The sequence below is a fragment of the Artibeus jamaicensis genome, unplaced genomic scaffold, assembly GCF_021234435.1.
Source record: "Artibeus jamaicensis isolate MK-2021 breed Jamaican fruit bat unplaced genomic scaffold, CSHL_Jam_final contig_2790, whole genome shotgun sequence".
In the NCBI taxonomy this organism is placed as follows: domain Eukaryota; kingdom Metazoa; phylum Chordata; class Mammalia; order Chiroptera; family Phyllostomidae; genus Artibeus; species Artibeus jamaicensis.
Window position 1 is genome coordinate 1,872,400 of NW_026521616.1, and position 19,136 is coordinate 1,891,535.

The 19,136-nt window shown below is 38.6% G+C and overlaps 1 protein-coding gene across 1 annotated transcript in view; it reads left to right on the plus strand.

The window, feature by feature from the left end:
* Positions 1–19,136, plus strand: part of EFCAB5 (EF-hand calcium binding domain 5) — a 117,683-nt gene that overhangs the window by 98,077 nt on the left and 470 nt on the right. The window contains exons 21-24 of the mRNA XM_037162780.2: positions 4,393–4,496; positions 6,523–6,776; positions 7,984–8,270; positions 8,635–8,731. Coding sequence (XP_037018675.2) covers positions 4,393–4,496; positions 6,523–6,776; positions 7,984–8,270; positions 8,635–8,731 — 742 coding nt within the window. The remainder of the gene's footprint in view (positions 1–4,392; positions 4,497–6,522; positions 6,777–7,983; positions 8,271–8,634; positions 8,732–19,136) is intronic.

A 19,136-nucleotide genomic window follows, 5' to 3' on the forward strand; every position in this document is an offset into this window, starting at 1 on the left:
TGCTGAGATATGCCGTCCTGGCCAGGATGGGGAGTTACAGTAACTGGAAGCCCCCACCAGAATCATATGGGTGAAGTGGGAAGGGATAAGGCACTACTGTTTTGGAAGAACAATTACGTCACACCATTTTTTAAAAAGACCCTCTATCTATAATGTGATGAGTTTTTGCTAGTTACAAGTGCTGAGTCTAGGGTTGGGAAGGGATGGGAGTCTCCAAGTACCCTTGGAATTGGATGGATCACCCGGTATGTATGTGTGGTGGGGAGCCAAGCGTAAGGATCACTTAGTGTGGAGGGAGACCACCCAGTCTGATAGGCCACAGCCACAATGCAGCTGAAATGTGTGGGGTTCAAGGAGAATTCTACTTGGCCCGTGTCTCACTGTGCTTAAGCACCTCATTGGGGCCTTAATGGAAATGACACCTGGGGCACTATGGAAAAGGTTAAAATTGCCCATAGCAGTCAGCAAGAAGCATGGCTTCAAGGGCAGTGCTGCAGACAAGGCCACAAAGGTCACTGTCCATTTAACCCAGGCCATCTTATGGAAGTGAAGACCATCCCAAAGGGCTGGAGAGGAGGACCACTCAGCAGCAGGGTCTGGGTGGGGTCATAGCCAAGCTGAGACCAGTACAGCTAGCTATCTAAGGAGAAACACAAGGGTTTGTCCTAGGTGAAAGCACTATGGTAAGGTTTTGGTGTTAAAAATGGATGAGGGTAGCTATATAAAAAGGGATATCTTTTTTCAAGCACTCAACTATGGTAATTTTCTTAGCCTCTTTCTTCCTCTTTTTCAGCCCCTCCAGATCTATCCTCTTCTCCAGCCTGCTCTGTGCCTCAAAAAGTAGACATATCAGTGGTCTCTTAAAAGCAGAGAATCTTTTCTGGCTGTGGTCCCTGAAAGATGAAAGGATGGGAGAAGAGTCAGGGAGATGACAGTAGGAGAAAAATTACACACCCCTTTGCTGATTCTGAGATGTGTAGGGCTATGCACAAAGACCCACGGTCTCTAAGAGCCAAGGGTAGCAGCTCCCAGCTGACAGCCAGCAAGGAAACCAAGAGCTCAGTCCTTTATTTCCCTGAGGTCTTTGGTGACTAACACTTGTACCTGGTTTGCTATTTTAAGTCATATCAATGTAAGCTTTTGAAAAACAAAAGCTAGAGATTAGCCAGTGCTTTCTGCTTTTTACCTCATCACATTTCTTTTCTAAGGCAATATGGACTGCTTAAATGGGCAGAAGAAGGAGGGCAGGAGGAAAAATACCACACCACAATTAATATTTCACATCCTATCATATATGATAGAAAAAATTTTTTTCTACCTCAAGGGCTTCAAAAATGCTCTCACTTTGTCTGGAACACTCCCCCCACTTTGACCCATCACTCTGAGGTCTTATATGAAGCAAACTATAAACTTTACCAAAGGACACAAAATTGCTTTATAAATTAGGTCATATCATAATTTTTTCACAAGGCTATTTTTTAAAACTACAATTTCTCCCAAAAATTATTTATAAATTTAACAAAATTCCAAGAAAAATCCTTAAATAATTTTTAAAATTGAACAAATGATTTATCTCTTCATCTGGAGGAAGAACAAATACATGAGAATAACTGTTAACACATCCCTGAGGATGACAGGGACTTTATAGCCTTGGTCTGGGGAAAGGATGGCTAAACCTACATGCAAGGTTAAAACAGTGAAGGTGAGGTTGATACACTGACTCCATAAAAATGTAAAACTTTCTTGTACCAAAGTTGTAGAAAATATAAATTGCTTTTGAAAAACTGGGGAGAAATTGTCACATATCTGACTAAGGGCTAACATTGTTGTATGCAAATCCATGAGATTTTTTAAAAACCCAAAAGAAAAATAAAGACAAGTCTATAAGAAAAACTCATGCAAATGGTCAATAAACATATGAAAAAATGTTCAGCTGTTCTCATAATGAAATAAATATAAAGTTAGTAAAAGATAACTTTTATCTACTAAATGGAAAAAGCTTTTTTAAAAAAGATTTTATTTATTTATCTTTAGAGGGGAAGGGAAGGAGAGAGGGAGAGAAATATCAATGTATGGTTGCCTCTCATGCTTCCCCTGCTGGGAACTGGCCTGCAACCCAGGCATGTGCCCTGACTGGGAATTGAACTGTGATCATCTGGTTTGCAGGCCCGCACTCAATCCACTGAGCTATACCAGCCAGGGCAGAAAAAGATTTTTGGAACTACAATTTGAAATGTCAGTTAGACATCTAAGTGGAGATACTACATAGGCAGTTGGGTATATGAGCTTAGTGTTTCCAGAGAAACCTAGGGTAGCTAACCTAGATTTTAAATGTTATTTAAAATCATGAGACTAGATTATACAACACTGTGAATATATTTAATACTACTGAATTGTGCACTTATGAATGGTTAAAATGATAATATTATACTATGTGTATTTTACCAAAATAATAAAAAACAAAACAAAAGCCATGAGACTGGATGAAGTGACCAAAGCAATGAATGAAGATAGAAAAAAAATTAATAATAAAATGTCAGGACCTAGCCCTGAGGTACTTTAAGTGTTTGAAATCATAGTGGCACAAAATTCTCTTGACCTTGACCATAGTGTAAAAACATTTGATATCCTTACCCCTTACAAACACACATACACACAACTAAAACAGAAGTTTCCAAAAATAATACCTACTTTTAGTAAACGACAGTAATGTTTTCTAATACTTTCTATTAGAAATTATAGAATTATCTGTTATTTAATTTATATTAGAAATTGTAGAATTATATGTTATTTAATTCTTTTTTTAAAAAATCTTGTCAAAAGAGAAAAAAGCATAAGATGTTAAGAACTAAAGATAAATAATATGTGATGAGAAAGTTAAGAATGATTAAATGTTACAAACGTAAAGGAAAAAAATAACAAGCCAGTAGCAGAAGAAGAAAAATGGGGGAGAAAACAATTGTAGCTCTTTCTCTGAATGATTTCCTAGGATATTTTATCTAGCAACAATTATCTCACCACTGAATAATTGCTGAGGCACTTGCTGAATTTATAGTTTCTTAGTCTAAATAAAAATAAATGAAAGAGGAGCTTTTTCTCAGGCATACTATTCTAAGCCCTTTATTTTTTATATTATGCTTCTGGTCTAACAGCAGAAGAGGTTATTTATACTATGGGGTTTGGGGGTGGACAAGAGAGAAGTTGTTTGGTTTTAGCTAAAGATTTAAACTTAAAAACACAATCACAGAAAGATTCTTAAAAAAGCATATCAGTCTAGTATGTGTAACACCAAATAACAAACCATGGAAGAAATAAATTAGAAAAAAAACTAGAGGTTCAGTTGCCAATGTGGGATAATCTTTACAGTTCGCTAAGTATTCTGTTGAAAACATTTTATCCCAAGAGTTTGGTAGAACATTTGCGGTCACGGAGTGTAGAGAGGCAAGAGAAGCAATTGTTCTTCCAAGCAGCACCCAGCACGTAGCCCCTGTGGATCCTGTTATCACAGTTATCCTCTTAACCAAATAATTTTTTAAAAATTATTTTGAGGGCATAAAAGGCCACTCTTTGCTTCTCCCAGTTGAATTTGTCACTCCTAAAGTCTAGTGTATTTTATAGAACATGTTAATATTATAAACTAGTCTCTACCAAAAAAAAAAAAGTTGACCAAAACTCATGAGTCCAAACTCATCAAACTGTAGACACTGAATATGCACATCTTTGTATATCCAGTATACCTCAATAAGGCTGTTAAAGGAAACATCAAAATATTCTTAGAACCCATGTGTAGGTTATGACCTATAGATTGAAACTCTCTTAGAGGTAAGAGAGACAAAGAAGAGAAAGCAAGGAGAATGAGAGGAGTGCTATGTGAGGCAGGAGGAAAACTGGGAGTGAGTGGGGTTCCGAAAACCAAGCCAAGAAAGTATATAAAGAAGAGAGTTATTCATTGCAAGAAATAGAAGAAGATAAGGATTAGGGATCTGACATTGAGAGAGTCACTGACTAGTGACTTGGCAAGAACAGTTGTGATGAAGTGACCTCACTGGAGAATATTTGTATTGTACTTATTTTGGGGGGAGAGGACTTTTTGTATTTTCCAAATGTTCTACAATGCACTTGTAGCTTCTGAAAAATAACATAAACCCAGCATTTTATCACAATTATAAAAAATACATTTTTGCATTTAACCAATCTCATATTGTGAAAATTTTCTCCTGTTATACACTTCATTCCTTAGTGATACTGAATAAGTAAAATGTCCCAGTACTTAAAACTAGGGGTCATCTAAGCTTTTCTAATTTTTCTTATTCATTTGTCCCCAAAAGCTTTAATGAGAATATGAGGTCTAATTATTCTTTTCCATAATGAAATCGCTTCCTCTTTTTCAAGGGTTCAGACTATGTTTTACGCAATATGATGGTCACGGGGCCCCTGGGTCTAACAGAAATCCACAGAAATCCCCCTACCATCTTCAGGAAGACATGCATCTTCAGGTATGAGAGGCATCTTCTTGTCCGTTTGGTTTGATTGCTGGAGCATGCACCCTGGTGTGACAGATCTGAAGACACAGCTTTTGTCTCTTATTCTGATTGGGTTTTAGAGAAAATCTCTTGACTGCATGGGTCATATCAAGTCCTTTCTTAATAACAAATTTAAAATTTTTTTCATTGGCCTCACAGTTATTGTGTCTGCTCTATAGCATGTGGGTTTGTTTCAAACAAAGTAAAAAATATTTTTTCATTGGTATTTTATATTAAATTCCATGTTTTTACGCATGATAGTGTTTTATTTTCTATGATTTTTTATAAATAAGGAATTCGACAAAACCCACCATGATTATAACAAATACATCCACAACGCTTATCAAAGGTCCTCATCTTAATATTAGCTAGCATATGAACAAGTTTATTTAAAGAAGGTAGACTAGACAAAAGTGGAGAAGAATCAGAGGATGTTGTATTTAATAAGTTCTAGGTTCCTTCAAATGCCTCTCATCTTTCTTTTGCTACTCCTACCACTTTGTGTCTTTATGATAACCATACTAATGATGCATCATGTTATAATTTCCAGGCATGATGATAAAGCTGATTGGTCAACAGAGTTCCTCAAAAGGTACCTACTCTAAGTTACAGGGGTCGAAGTTTATGAATCTGTTTTGCATCTGTAAGGAGCAGATGCAAGACAGAGCTTAACTGAGAACACACCTACTGTAAAAGGGGCCAACTGCGTCTGAAGGTGTCGGTGTAGCTGAGGAGCCAATAACCTATCACAGACTAAAGACTGAATTGATGTTTAAGTACATATTTAATTAAATTTTAGTATAGCCTCACACCAGAATTTTCATTCAGTTTTAAGCTCTTTTCCATGTTAATTATTCCTTGCAGTGTTAAAGAGTTTCACAGAAGTCTTTGTCATACCCAGACTCATAAACTTCGACCCCTGTAACTTAGAGTAGGTGCCTTTTGAGGAACTCTGTTGACCAATCAGCTTTATCGTCATGCCTGGAAGTTATAACATGATGCATCATTAGTACGGTTATCATAAAGACACAAAGTGATAGGAGTAGCAAAAGAAAGATACAGTCTTAGTTGTCATTATAGAGTAGATATCATGAACTATAAGTATCCTTTTTGAGACTGTGCAAATCACCAACATTTTTACAAATACCTCAAAGGAATGACATCTCAGTATTAATATAGATGGGAGAAGAGGAAAAGAGATATGTCTATACTTCACTAGAGAAAGAAGTAGCTGCTCCATTTATGTGAAAACCTCAGTTCCCTCACAAGCAGGTGCTGTTGATGCCCAGCTGGGATCCCCTATGTATCTTTTGCGAGTTTTCTCTGGAGGAGAGCCCCTGAGAGATGGAGGTGTCTCAGAGTTATGTACCCTCCTCACACACCCAGAGCAACTTGGAGTCAAACACTGACAAAACCCCTATTCTTGCATCAAGATGAGGCAGATTTCAACACAATTTGCCTCTGAGAACTCCCTTTGGGATCAAGCTTGAGTTTAGACTTTACCTGAGAACACTTTCTTACATGGCTTTTCCCCCCTTCCTTCTCCTGCTTTCCTCAGACCCCCACAAGTTTCTCCTGAGGGCACTCCCTCAATAAATCATTTCCCTGGCTCAGGCTGTGCTTCTAGAGAACCTGACACACTCATTGTTCCTTCAGGCATTCCACCAGCACTTACTGGACAACAAGTAAACCAACAAACAAAAATAATATCTATCAGATAAATAAAGTAAAGAAAATAAAGCAGGGTATCATGATGCAGCATGACTGAGGTGCGGCTGCTTTAGATTGTGTAGTCGGGAAGCCTGCTCTAAGAGATGCGTGAGTGAGCTGAGGGAGAGAGCTCTGTGAGATAAAGGCGTGGAGTGGTCCAAGCAGACGAAACAGCAACAAGTGCTGGTGGGTGCGAGTGTAGGGGGCACAAAAGAGAGTTAGGTTTGGGTGGAATGTTACGAGCAGACTGATGTTTTATATGCTTATGCTTATTTGGTTCTGGTTTCAGAGATTTCCTCTTTAGGTGTATAGACAGTTCAGAAGTTGTTTTGGCCTCTGTCCATGGAGAAAACCACATAGTTGTTCCACTTCGTGAGAGAACAGGAGAGGCTATGGGAGCTCTTGATTTTAACATTGGCAGGAGTAAGATGTTGTTATATCGAGAATTTAAAGATCTACAGAAGATGATGAAAGTGATCCAAGCTGCCTGCTATGAAATACTGGGCGAATTATCAGGAGAAATAAAGAAAAATCTTGTCTTAGGTATTGTGAATGTGGTGACAGTCTGGATTTATGGGTTTAATAAATTTTGGGAAAATCACAGACAATGCAACAAATGATGTGTTTTCTAAAATGAGTTGTTGCAATATAAGGATTTTCCACATGAAAGAAATTCCCTTATATAGTCTTGGACTAATGAGGGTGGTGTATAAATCAGAGTAAAGGGTAAGGAATCACACTTTTTTTGGCTACAATCACATGTCCAGTCTTAGAACTGGAAGGAGTCTTAAAGATAATGTAGAAGTAGCATTTATTAAATGCCTCATCAGATACCAAGCATTTTAAATATGCTATTTCAATTAGTCCTTACCACAACTCTATGTGGTGATGGTGATGCACCATTTTACACTATAAGTGAGAAAAGTGAAGTTTAGAGAAACAAACTAACTTGCACCAAATCACTCAATTAATAATTGGTGGAGGCTGGATTTGAACTCCAGTTTGGGTGCTCTTTCCACTCTATTACATAAAATTAACTTATCAGAACATCTCATTTTACAGATAAAGAAGCAAAAGCCCATTGAAGTAAAGGACCAATAGCAAGCTAGGGGCAAAGCCAAGACCAGACCTCAATCCTTGTGATTCTATATCCATTAGGCTCCTCTTAGCACAAAACTAATTTAGGCAGAAGGGGTGGAAGAAGGCGGCATGGAAAACTTTGGCTACCTAGAAGACAGTGGATGGAATTAGAAGAGTAATACATGTGTAAGCTGAAAGTTTTCTAGCCATTACATAGGGTAGGGAGGAATAAGAAGGAAAAAAAAAGAATAAAATTTATGTCTTTTTTGTGTTCACTATGTATAAGGCCCAAACTAAGCATTTTTACACATATCATCTCATTTAATGCCCACAACTCACCAAGGAAGTAGAAATCAGTCCCATTCTCACCGATGAGGAAGAAGAGGTCCAGGGACTGCAGAACAAATAACAGGGAGAGTAGTTATTCAAACGAAGGTCTAACTCCAAAACATGAGTTTGTACCTTTCCTGAGACCTCATCCTGTGAGTTTCACCAGGTGTAATTTCATTTCTGTCTTTTGATTTCATGCCTAGAAAAACTAAAATTGTTTAAAATCGTAAGACATTATCTTTTTCCTGGGAAAAAAAGGTTACTATATTATGCTCAGAATCCTATGAAAAAGTAATGTACGTACTGAACAACCACGTGGGATGCCACTCTGTTCTTCCAGAGATTGAAAATGCAGGCGAAGTCCAGCGGGCAGGAGTCCTCTTTTTCCGAATCATGCTGCAAGAGCTGCAGGAAAGCCTGCGGATGCTTGCCTCCACGCACTTCATATCCCTGCTGCTCTATGATTATAATCCTCTAGCAGAGCCGGAATCTCTGTCCGACAGCCAGTCCCAGGAGGTAGAAGCCAACATCAAACTAATACATGACATCCTGACAGGGGCTATCTTGTTCGTTGATCCAGAGCTGGAATTTTCAAGCGACTTAGGAAACTGGGATAAATGTAAATTGGTGAGTTTTTGTTATGTATTCCTTTTATTGAAAAACAACCCACACAAGTTTAGGTACGCAGATAATAGTTGCACATATCATAAGTGTACCAGTACGAGAATTTTTTACACAATGAACATTTGTAACCAGCACCTAGATCAAGAAACAGATTCTTAGTGGCATCCCAAAGCCCTCATGGGTACCACCTCCCATCACTCCCTCAAACACACACACTCACCCCAAGAGTGACCAGACACCTGATTCTAACACCATAGATTGATTTTGCTGCTTTCAAATGTATATAAGTGAAATTATATAAACCGGTGAATTGTGTAGTCTAGTTCCACTCACTAGTGATCCCATAACTTTCGTTCTTGGTTCACAGCACATTAACAGGTACTTAGTTGAGAAAATTTGTACCTTCGATCCAACTGCTAAGGATGTGAAAGTTAATTCAAAGCTCATTGCTGAATACATCAAAGGTAAATTTTGACTTTAATTATGCTCTAAATCATACCAACAATAGTAAAACACAGTTGCAAGAGCTATTTGAACAAAACAAATAGCTTGCAAATTCAATTTTGGGGGAAAATGGTTCTGATTATAGTTGTCTGAAAGGAGGGACACTGTCTCTCATCTACCGCCTTCTCCGGAGTGGCCACCTGTGCCCCGCGTGTGAGAGTTCAGAAGCACGTCTGTCTCTCACTCACTGACTACACGTGCATTACTCATTCAAAACCAAAAGTGAATAGTGGCTGTAGTGAGGATAGGAAACGAATACATTTAGCCAAAAGGTTGCTATTATCTTTGGTTTCAATGAAGAATTAAAGAAAAGAACAGATCACGAGTCCTTACAGATTTGTAGAGCAGACTTTTGGGAGGAGAGTGGGCAGGGATCAAGAGCAATGAGGCTACCAGGCTGGAGAAGGTAATGAGCTCTTGGGCCACAGATGACAACAAACACACAAAGGTGGGCAAAAGGTGGTTTACAGTTGTGAGTGCACAAAAGCAAAGAGTTTATTCTTTTTTTTTAAAGATTTTATTTATTTATCTTTAGAGGGGAAGGGGGGAAGGAGAGAGGGAGAGAAACATCAATGTATGGTTTCCTTTCATGCGTCCCCTGCTGGGAACTGGCCTGTAGGAAACCGGCCTGCAACCCAAGCATGTGCCCTGACTGGAAATCAAACCGAGATCGTGTGGTTCGCAGGCCCGTGCTCAATCCACTGAGCTACACCAGCCAGGGCTAGCAAAGAGTTTATTCTTATAATATTGTTTACTTATTAATCATTGCATTTTCCACATGAACAACTAACTGTAAACGTACTCCTGCCTACTCCTGTACATATACAAGCACACTTTCCTCTATGGGTACACCTTATCCCGCCAGACACCTCAGGTCATTTACATGAATGGAACAGTAAAGAATTAAAGTGTGTTCCTTTCTGTTACTCACAAGAACTAATCATTAATTGGGAACATGGCTCAACAGAAATTGCTCACTAAACCATCCCCCTCCTCTCCCTTGCCCTCACCTGCTCCCTGTGGACACTGTGGATCGAATCAGAAGGGTTTCTGGACTTCTGTGATACCTGTATTAGGCCAAGAGGCTCGGAACCAGAGGGACTCCTAGGGCAAGAGAGAGGAAAAGGCAACCTGGAGGAAGACGACCACACCTCTCAGGGTTGGTGGCAGCGGAAGCATGTAGAACAGGGAAGCACAAAGCAGTGAGCCAGGTGCATGGATGAGAAAGGGGTCTCTGGCCTAGGAAGGCAAGATACTCCCAGAAGTTTGGGCATGCCAGAAAATAAGACAGAACACAAGATTCAAATAAAAGTTAACACGAATTAATGGGGACTATAAGCCATGTGAGTGAGTAAAGATTAGAGTTTTTATTAGGAATGGCTTCTACTGTAGCCTCATGGCTCTGGGCTGATTCTCTGTAACCTCCGGATTCATAGGAGTTACAGGTATCACTTCATCTAAGGAAGTGATTCACAGGAAACAATAATAGCAGCAATAAAAGTGAAAACTTATTTATTGTATACTTTCATAAATGAGGTCTAGACTTGTTCACTGTTCACTGGGGACTTAAAAATGCAGAAGAAAGGTTTTCTGTGTCAGTGCCTCATTGCTGCTCTTCCCTTTGGAGTAGATTTAGTCCCCATCGTGAGACCCAGTACCCCCTGTTCTCCATGTGTGACCGGTTTGTCAAACTGATATTCTCCTCAAGCCCTTACCCTTCTTGGTCCCCACCCAACCTGCCAGCCTCTGGCCTAGATCCCAACCCTGCTGCCAGGGCCACTTGTGTCCTCTCAAACTAATGCTCCTCTTCTTGGGTGAGGACTCAGGCACCCACCACTGTCCAATCCAGTCCCCTCTCAGATGGGATGGGGGGTGAGGAGCAGGCCCCTCCACTCCCTGCCTTGCAGGGGTACTCGGGAGTTGGCTCTCAGCCTTTAGTAAGCCTATCCCCAGACAAAGGCAATTTCTGTGGAATTGTACCAATGTTCCAAGAGAATCTCTTCAGGCTCCACCTCCGATTTACTTATCAGAACTACCTCCTTGTCACAGACAGCCTTTTTGTGTCAGAAAACAGGCTAATTTCTGTTTGCTTGGCTTGCTGTCACCTTCAATCTGTGCTAATTCCTGGGCACCCTTCATCACCAATGCTCCTACCACTTTCTCTTTTCCAACAGTGTCCTCAGGTGGCAGGAATACAAACTGCAGTAACCAGCTCTGTATTCAGCCATAAACCAACATTCCCTAGACTACCCCACCACCAAAACCCAGCCCTGGGCATTATCACGGTCTCTGCAGCAGTCAAGACAGTTTGTCAACCACCCAGACACCAACCCCCTCTCCTTCAGAGGCAATTGTATCAGGAAATTCTAAGCTTCTCATTTGGGGAAAGGGAGGTGAAATCTTTGGTACACCTTTCTGTTTGTGCAAGAGAGAAGTCTTCTGGAATCCCCATGTGTTACTTCAAGTTTGTCTGCACTTCCTAGCAGCGTTAAGTAAGGCACCTACTCAATGACCCCACTCAGCATGAAATGCTACCAATGATATCTGTAGGTTCTGCTCAGGATGGGGAGGGACAGTTAGCACAGCTCCTAACCAGCCAAGCCTCCCAAACTTACGGTTTTCCCAAGAAGATAGAATTAGGGCTGATGGCGTGCCCACACTTTCTTAGGACTTCTGCTGCCAACTCCTTCCCCACTTCATCCTAGCTTTAGAAACGAATCGTTTTTTAATGTTCAGAAAAGATGCACTTTATTTTTATTAAGATAGTGATGTATAACATTCTATTAGTTTAAGGTATGCCACATAATTTGATATATGTATACATTATAAAATGATCACCACAATAGGTTTAATTAACACCCATCACCACACAGTTACAATTTTTTCTTGTGATGAGAACTTTTAAGACTTACTGTTGTTTTAGCGACTTTCAAATATCCAAAAAGTATTAACTGTAGTCACAAAAGTTTGCATCACACACCCAGAATTTATTGGTTACAACTGGAAGTTTGTACCTTTTGACCACCTTCACTCATTTCTCCCATCCCCCAACCCTCAACTCTGGTGACCAGCAGTCTATTCTTTGTTTCTATGAATTCAGTTTTGTTTTGTTTTTTAAAAAAACATCCCACATATAAGTGAGATCATGCAGTATGCATTTTTTCTTTCTGACTCATTTCACTTAGTGCAATGCCTTCAAGGATTATGCATGTTGTAGCAAACAAATTTCACTTTGCAGGATTTTCTTCTTTTTTACAGATGAATAGTATTCCATTTCGCATACCGCCTTTTCTTTATCTATTCATCTGTTGTTGGATACTTAGGTTGTTTACATGTCTTGACTATAGTAATGCTTCAGTGCACAAGGAGGTGCAGATATCACGTCAAGATAGTGACTTCATTTCCTTCCATTATATACCCAAGAGTGGCATTGCTGGGTCACCTGGGAATTCTATTTCTGATGTTCTGAGGAACCTCCACACTGTCTTCCAAAGTGACTGTGTCAATTTGCATTCCCACCAACAATGTGGGTTCTACTTTCTTCACATCCTCGCCAATACTTGTTGTTTCTTTTCTTTTTTTTTTATCATAGTCATTCTAACAAGAGTGCTACAATATCTCACTGTGTTTTTTATTTGTATTTCTAGAAAGAGGTATTTTATATTCTGGTGGATTTCCAGGCAGCTGCATCACCTTTAAATTGAGATTGTTCAGTATGCTTGCCTTCCCAAGGCATTGCTATCATAGGAATTTACTTTGCCATTCTCTTGGTTCATTCTTTCTTGGTTTACTCCTGTATTTTGAGGCAGCGTATGTCCAGCAGTTTTCTGAGTAAGAGTGCATGAATGGTAAATTTTTTGAGACCTTTCATGTCTGAAAGCTTGCCAGGTGATATCATTTTGAAGACATTGCCCCCCATATATTCTTTCAAAAATTGAGATATAATTCAAATACCACAAATTTTATCATTTTAAAGTGTACCATTCAGTGGGTTTAGTATATTCATCAGGTTGTGCAGCTGTCAACACTGTCTAATTTTAGAACACTTTCATCACTCCAGAAGAAACCCAATACATGTTAGCTGTCACTCTCCCATGCCCATCTCCTCCCCAGCCCTTGGCAACCAGTAATCTACTTTCTCTCTTCATTGATTTGTCTATTCTGGACATTTCATATAAATGGAATCATGTAATACATGGGCTTTGTATCTGGCTTCTTTCACTTTGCATAATGTTTCAAGTTTCACATATGCCTAGCATGCATTAATACTTCATTCCTTTTCTATAGCCAAACAATATTCTATTATATGGATATACCCATTATATTTATGTATTTATCAATTGATGGACATATGGGTTGTTTCTACTTTTGGACTATAGTAAATACTGCTGCTATGAACATTTGTTTACAAGTGTTTGTGTGAGCATATGTTTGTAATTCTGGTGAGTATGTAGCTAGGGGTGGGATGCTGGGTCATATGCAAACTCTACGTTTAACTTCTTGAGGAAATGACTCCATGGTCACCAAAACTTCCCAACTTGGAAACTTCCAAGGTTGATGTTGGGAAATCTGAATCCTTTCCGAGATATGATTCTGAGCATGTGATGCTTTTCTTTTTTGTTTTGTCTTTCCAGAAGCTGCAGAATCTTTACCCCCAAGATTGTTAAATTTCATAATGGTGTACTTTGATAAGGGTCTGTTTTCATCCATTGATAGCAGCACTCACTGAGCCTTTTCAATCCTGAAACTCAGGTCCTTAAGTCCTTGATGATGTCCTCCACGGTGTAAAGGGTGCTACTTGTGGCTGTGCAATCTGTGCACCGCACAAAGATGCTCTGCCAAGGAGGTGGAAGGGGTCAAAATCTAACCAGGAGTCCACTCGTTAAACGGTATGCTTTACCTTAACACCACATGTGCTTGGAGGAGGGACATTGCTCTCTTCACACATCTTTTTCTAGTCATCAAGCTATGTGCGCAGAGTACATTCATTCACAGTAGGTGTGTTTTTCTCATTTACACAAAGGTGATCTAGAGGTTGGTGGCCCTGCCCTTTCTTTTTGGTGTTCTGTCTTTTGGTGTTCTGTCTTTTGGTGTTTGTCTACTGTTCAGACATTAGATCTCCTAAATTCAGTCTCCAAAATCTGTGTGTTTTCTCTCCCCATTTCCATCTTTTTGTCTTCTTGCTTCACTTTCTGAGACATTCTCTTAACCTTCTAGTCTATTGAATTTTTTTTAATCCTCACCTGAGGATATGTTCACTGACCTTAGAGGAAAGGGGAGGCAGAGAGGGAGAAACAGCAATGTGAGAGAGAAACGTCAATTCGTTGCCTTCTGTATGCGCCTGAGGATTGAAACTGCAATCTAGGCATGTGCCCTGACCAGGGATGGAACCCACAAACTCTTTGATGTATGGGATGATGCTCCAACAAACTGCTAGGGCTGTTAGACCCACCCTGCTAGGGCTGCTATTAAATTTTTATTTCTGCATGTTTTAATGTCTAACAGCTTTTGTTGTCAATGTTGTTGTTCTTCAAATATTTACTTTCAACAACATCTTGTTTAGTTTCATGAATGCAAAGTCTTATCTCTCTGAAGATATTAATGATCTCTTTTTTTTTAAGTTTTCTTCTCCTTGTTGTTTCTCCTCTTTCCTCCTTTTCCAGTGTTTTGGTCTCTGTATCTCATTTTCTTTACATCACACCACTGGGCGACTTCCCCTCCACAACCCTAGAAATTTATTCCTTCAAGAAGGAACATAGAAAGTCTCTGGGTTAGGCGGCATCAGATGCAGTTGAGAGGAAGAGTACCAGAGTGAAAACAGGGAGAGTATTAGTGTGTCTCCTGAATATTGAGACACCTGTAGGCTTTCCCCAGGAAGCTGCAAACAAAAAGGAGCAAACATCCCTGACTGGTGTCGCTCAGTGGGTTGGGTGTTGTCCCGAAAACCAAAAGGTCACCGGTTTGATTTCCAGTCAGGGCACATTCCTGGGCTGTGGGCCAGGTCTCTAGCTGAGAGCATTTCGAGAGGCAACTGATTAATGTTTCTCTCCCTCCTTTCACCTCTCCCTACAAATAAATAGGTAAAACCTTCCCCTCAAAAAGGACCAAACAAAAGGTACAAATAAGTGGTACCTATACTATTGGAGTGCAAGAAAATAGTGCAGGACTGTTATTTATAATATGCTGATCCCATCAATGCCTAATTTCTATTTTTTAATGTTTTTAAATAAATAATTTATAAATAAATATACATACACCGGATCAGGTTCAACATTTGTTACTGATAGACATGATAAAAGTTTGGACATGCATTATAAGTATGAATTTTTGTAAAGATAAATTGCATTAATTTCAACTTGTACATAATTTTATCTATAGCTATATCATTTTAAAAAGACAATTTAATGTAATATTGTACAGAGGTTGTGTTTAAAATAGGAACAAAAGTAATATACCTACAGGGAGTCAATGTTCAGCCTGGAATAAACTTCCACTGAAGCTTTGATAACTAAAAAATTTTGTTTTATTTTAAAGATGTAATTTATTTATTTTTATAGAGAAGGGAAAGGGAGAGAGAAAAAGAGGGAGAAAAACATCGATGTGAGAGAGAAGCATCTTTTGGTTGCCTCTTGCATGTGCCCTGACTCCCTGACTGGGGACCAAACCTGCAACCCTGGCAAGTGCTCCAACCCAGAATCAAACTGGCAACATTTCGATTTGTGGAGCAAGGCCCAACCAACTGAACGCTAATAGTCAAGGCCAAAACGAACATTTTTTAGAGAGTTAACTTAATTCAGTGTTAAAGCAGAAATACATAAATGGAGATTTCACTAGAAATTTTCTGTTTTCAGCAAAATGAATTCCCTAGGTAATTCAAAGTTTGATTAAACTTGAATCTGTTTCAAAATCAATAGGTTTATAAACAGATTCAAAGGTTGACTCAATTATTCTAGTTCAGATGTCTTCAAGTAATTTATTATAACTCTTAACAAAGGCAAAGCAAAAAAAGCATTATTTCTTATAGTTAGAAAAGGGGAAAAAAAGCAGTGTACTTGTTTGAAAGCATGAAATCTGTGCAAACTACTGCAAAGAGCTGGCATCTCTCTACCACAAGAGAGCAGTAGCACTCAACCATTGTTAATGGGAACCCCACAGAGCAGTGATTTTTCAACCCGTGTGCCAGAAGAATTTTTAAAACATGCAATGCCTATTTAGTCAGGGGCACTGACCTCTTTTCCCTTAGATTGTCAAGTAAAAAATGACAATAACCAACACAACAATAGCCGTCATGTGTAAATGCCATCTTGAACAACAAATATATAGGCCATATAATAGAGTTGCATCTCATTGGTTACGTCTCATAATAAGGTTATGTCTGATTGGTTAATTCTTGGTGCCAAAAATCCTTATGTATGAATATGGGCACCTGATTTTTTTTAAAAGTCACTTTGCAGCAAAAATGGTAGGTAATTACTATTATTATTATTATTATTATTATTATCAATCAAAATCATTCCCAGTTTTTGTCAGATGGGAAAAAATATTTTGTTGTGCTGTAGAAATTCAATAATTAATTTAGGTGTGTCATGAGATGAAAAAAGGTTTAAAATCTCTGCCACAGAGCAAGGGAGGTTTCATTAGAGGAATCATTAGAGCTAGTTGTTAATGCATCAACCTCTTACTGGAAAGGGCAGGGAAAAGGAGCTTTGGCCCAGACAGGTTCAGAGCTTGTGTTCCCGGTAACAATAAAACAGGAAATAAGCAACAGAGGCTTGTGAAAGGGAGTGACCTCCCTCCCCATCCTTGTGTCCTTGAATCACCATGGAGATGGCTGACTGGCTTAATAATAGTTGCAGATAGGGGTCTATTCATTTGGATGTCAGATAAGAGCACTGTGGCAGGCATCATTGGAACAGAGCTCTTAATGGGGGCTAAGGAAGGAGAGAATAAAAGCTGTGGGGAGCAGGAGAGCTGTTGTATCTCAGAAAATCATTAGGATTGGTTTTAGAAGTCCTAAAGACTTTTATTTAATTTTGATTCATAACACTAAGATAATCAAAGTAATCTTTGCATTTTATTGCATTACCTTGTTCCAGAAACTAATAAATACAAGAAAGAATTGATTACAACAAATGCACCTCAATATTTTAAGTATGTATGTTGATTGGTCTAGTATTTCCCATAACATGAGATGAATCGGGTATATTTAATGCGTTCTCGTGACCAGCATTTGTTTTCGTTTTTATTCATAATTGTCACTAATGTTACTGAGTTATAATGTGAAAGGACTTACTATTTGAAAAACCTAATTTAATTATTCCATAATTTAATGTTGCTTTAACATTTATTGAATACTTACAATTGGAGGAAAAGACAGTGCCTCTGTGTGTGTGCATTAAAAGATAATTTTAGAACATTGTGTTCACATTTTAGTCAGTTTCAAATAAAAATTGAGACTTGTGAATGTTTTCCACATTCTTTGTACCTTCGTGTTGATGGAAGATAGGAAGTTAATTATGTTCTCTGTTTTGTCATTTAACAGATATCCATAAGTGACATAATTATCATTGTTGCTAAAGAACTATGGATAGATGACATTTAAAACCTCATTGCATTATATGTATTTTGTATGGTTTATTCAACTCAAATTAGCCAACATTTATTAGGCTAGTCATTGCATGAGATACTGGAAGTAACAAAAATGAATCAAACAAAACAAAAAAATAAACCTGAGGATGAGAGGCACATGACAAATTAACTTTTTTTGAACAACTACTCTGTGACAGATTTTTGCATATCTTTTCTTATTAATCTTCATAAAAATTCTGAGGTATTATTCCTGTTTTTGGAGGAAGGGCTCAGAACAACTAAGAGACCTGCTCAAGGTCACAGGACTAGTTGGAGTAGAGTCAAGATTGGGACCCAGATCTGTTCAACCCTAAGACCCTAAGGTATATTCTTTCTCCATTGGACCATTCTGTCTGAATTTTAGTCATTGATGTTAGGGTGGTCAGTGATGTGTGCTATGAAAGAATTCACAAAGAGAAGAAAGTGTAGAGAGTAAAGTAATTCTCCAAGAAAGGAGAGGAGCATAGTGTGGAGTGATATACCAGTGGGGGGGGGGGTGCTTTAAGCTTTTATTGGATTAAAATTGGATTAAAAAGGGGTGGAGGGAATGCTGTTGTGTGGCCCCTGGGTTGTTGGGGAGTTATAACCCAAGGCTGCAGTTTGTTCAGTGTTACCTTCTGCCTGTGGTTAGTTCTGTTCTTGCTTTCCAGTAATTCTGGTCCTGGGGACAGAAGCTCAGAGGAGTAAAATAACAGTCACGTTTAACAGGGTCATAGGCCAGCTCAGCAAATGGTGCCACAATAGCAAATGGCACTCACTTGATCCTTTCAGTTGACTTCTGGGAAAAATGTAACTTTTATAAATGGCAGTTTAATAGTTTGCAACTTAACAAATAAATCATAATGGCATGCAGTGATTATATACCTAAAAATAATTTTAAATTAGGAAATATTCCAAACATAGAAGTTTGAGACTAATACCTGTGTAGTCATTATGAAGCCATATTGTATATCCTACCTTAAAATTGTGCATGTTTAGTCAGACATTTTTAAAGAAATAAAACATAGAAACAGCAGAGACTCTTACCCCTCCCTGATCCTATTTCTCTTCTTCCTCCCCAGAGATAACACTATTTTGAACTAGGTGTTTATCCTGCATGATTTATTTTTACTTCACATTTATGAATCTATAAACAACATATTATTTTGCAGGTGTTAAAACTTTTAAAAATTGTATACAATTTGTGGCTATAATCAACCAGTTCTGTGAGGATCCTGATCACCAGTGTTTTAAACTGTGCATCTGAGAGTTTTGCTATTTCTTCATCGCTTAGATTTATATGCTCTGGGGCTTTGAGATGTTAAAGGGACTTATCTAAGAAAAAGAAGTTAAAAAAACATGAACAGTGAAAGGACAGCAAACTCACAGTTATTAACAACCATGCCTAAAACAAAAGCAAACTAAAAGGACAGCTAGATCAGGAGCAGAAACATAGAAATGAAGATCTCAAGGAGGACTAGCAATAGGGGAGTGGGAGGAGGAGAAGGGGAGAGAAGGTACAGAAAATAAGTAGCATAGACAGTAGATAGAAAATTGATGGGGGGGCAAGAATAGTATTGGAAATATAGAATCTAAAGAACTTGTGACACATGGTCATAAACTAAAGGGGGGGTAATGGTGGGGAAGGGGGGTAGGGTGGAGGGGAATGAAGGGGGGAATAGAACAACTGTAATGGCATAATCAATAAAAAATAAATTTAAAAAAATAAAATAAAATAATTGTATACAAAGAACATAT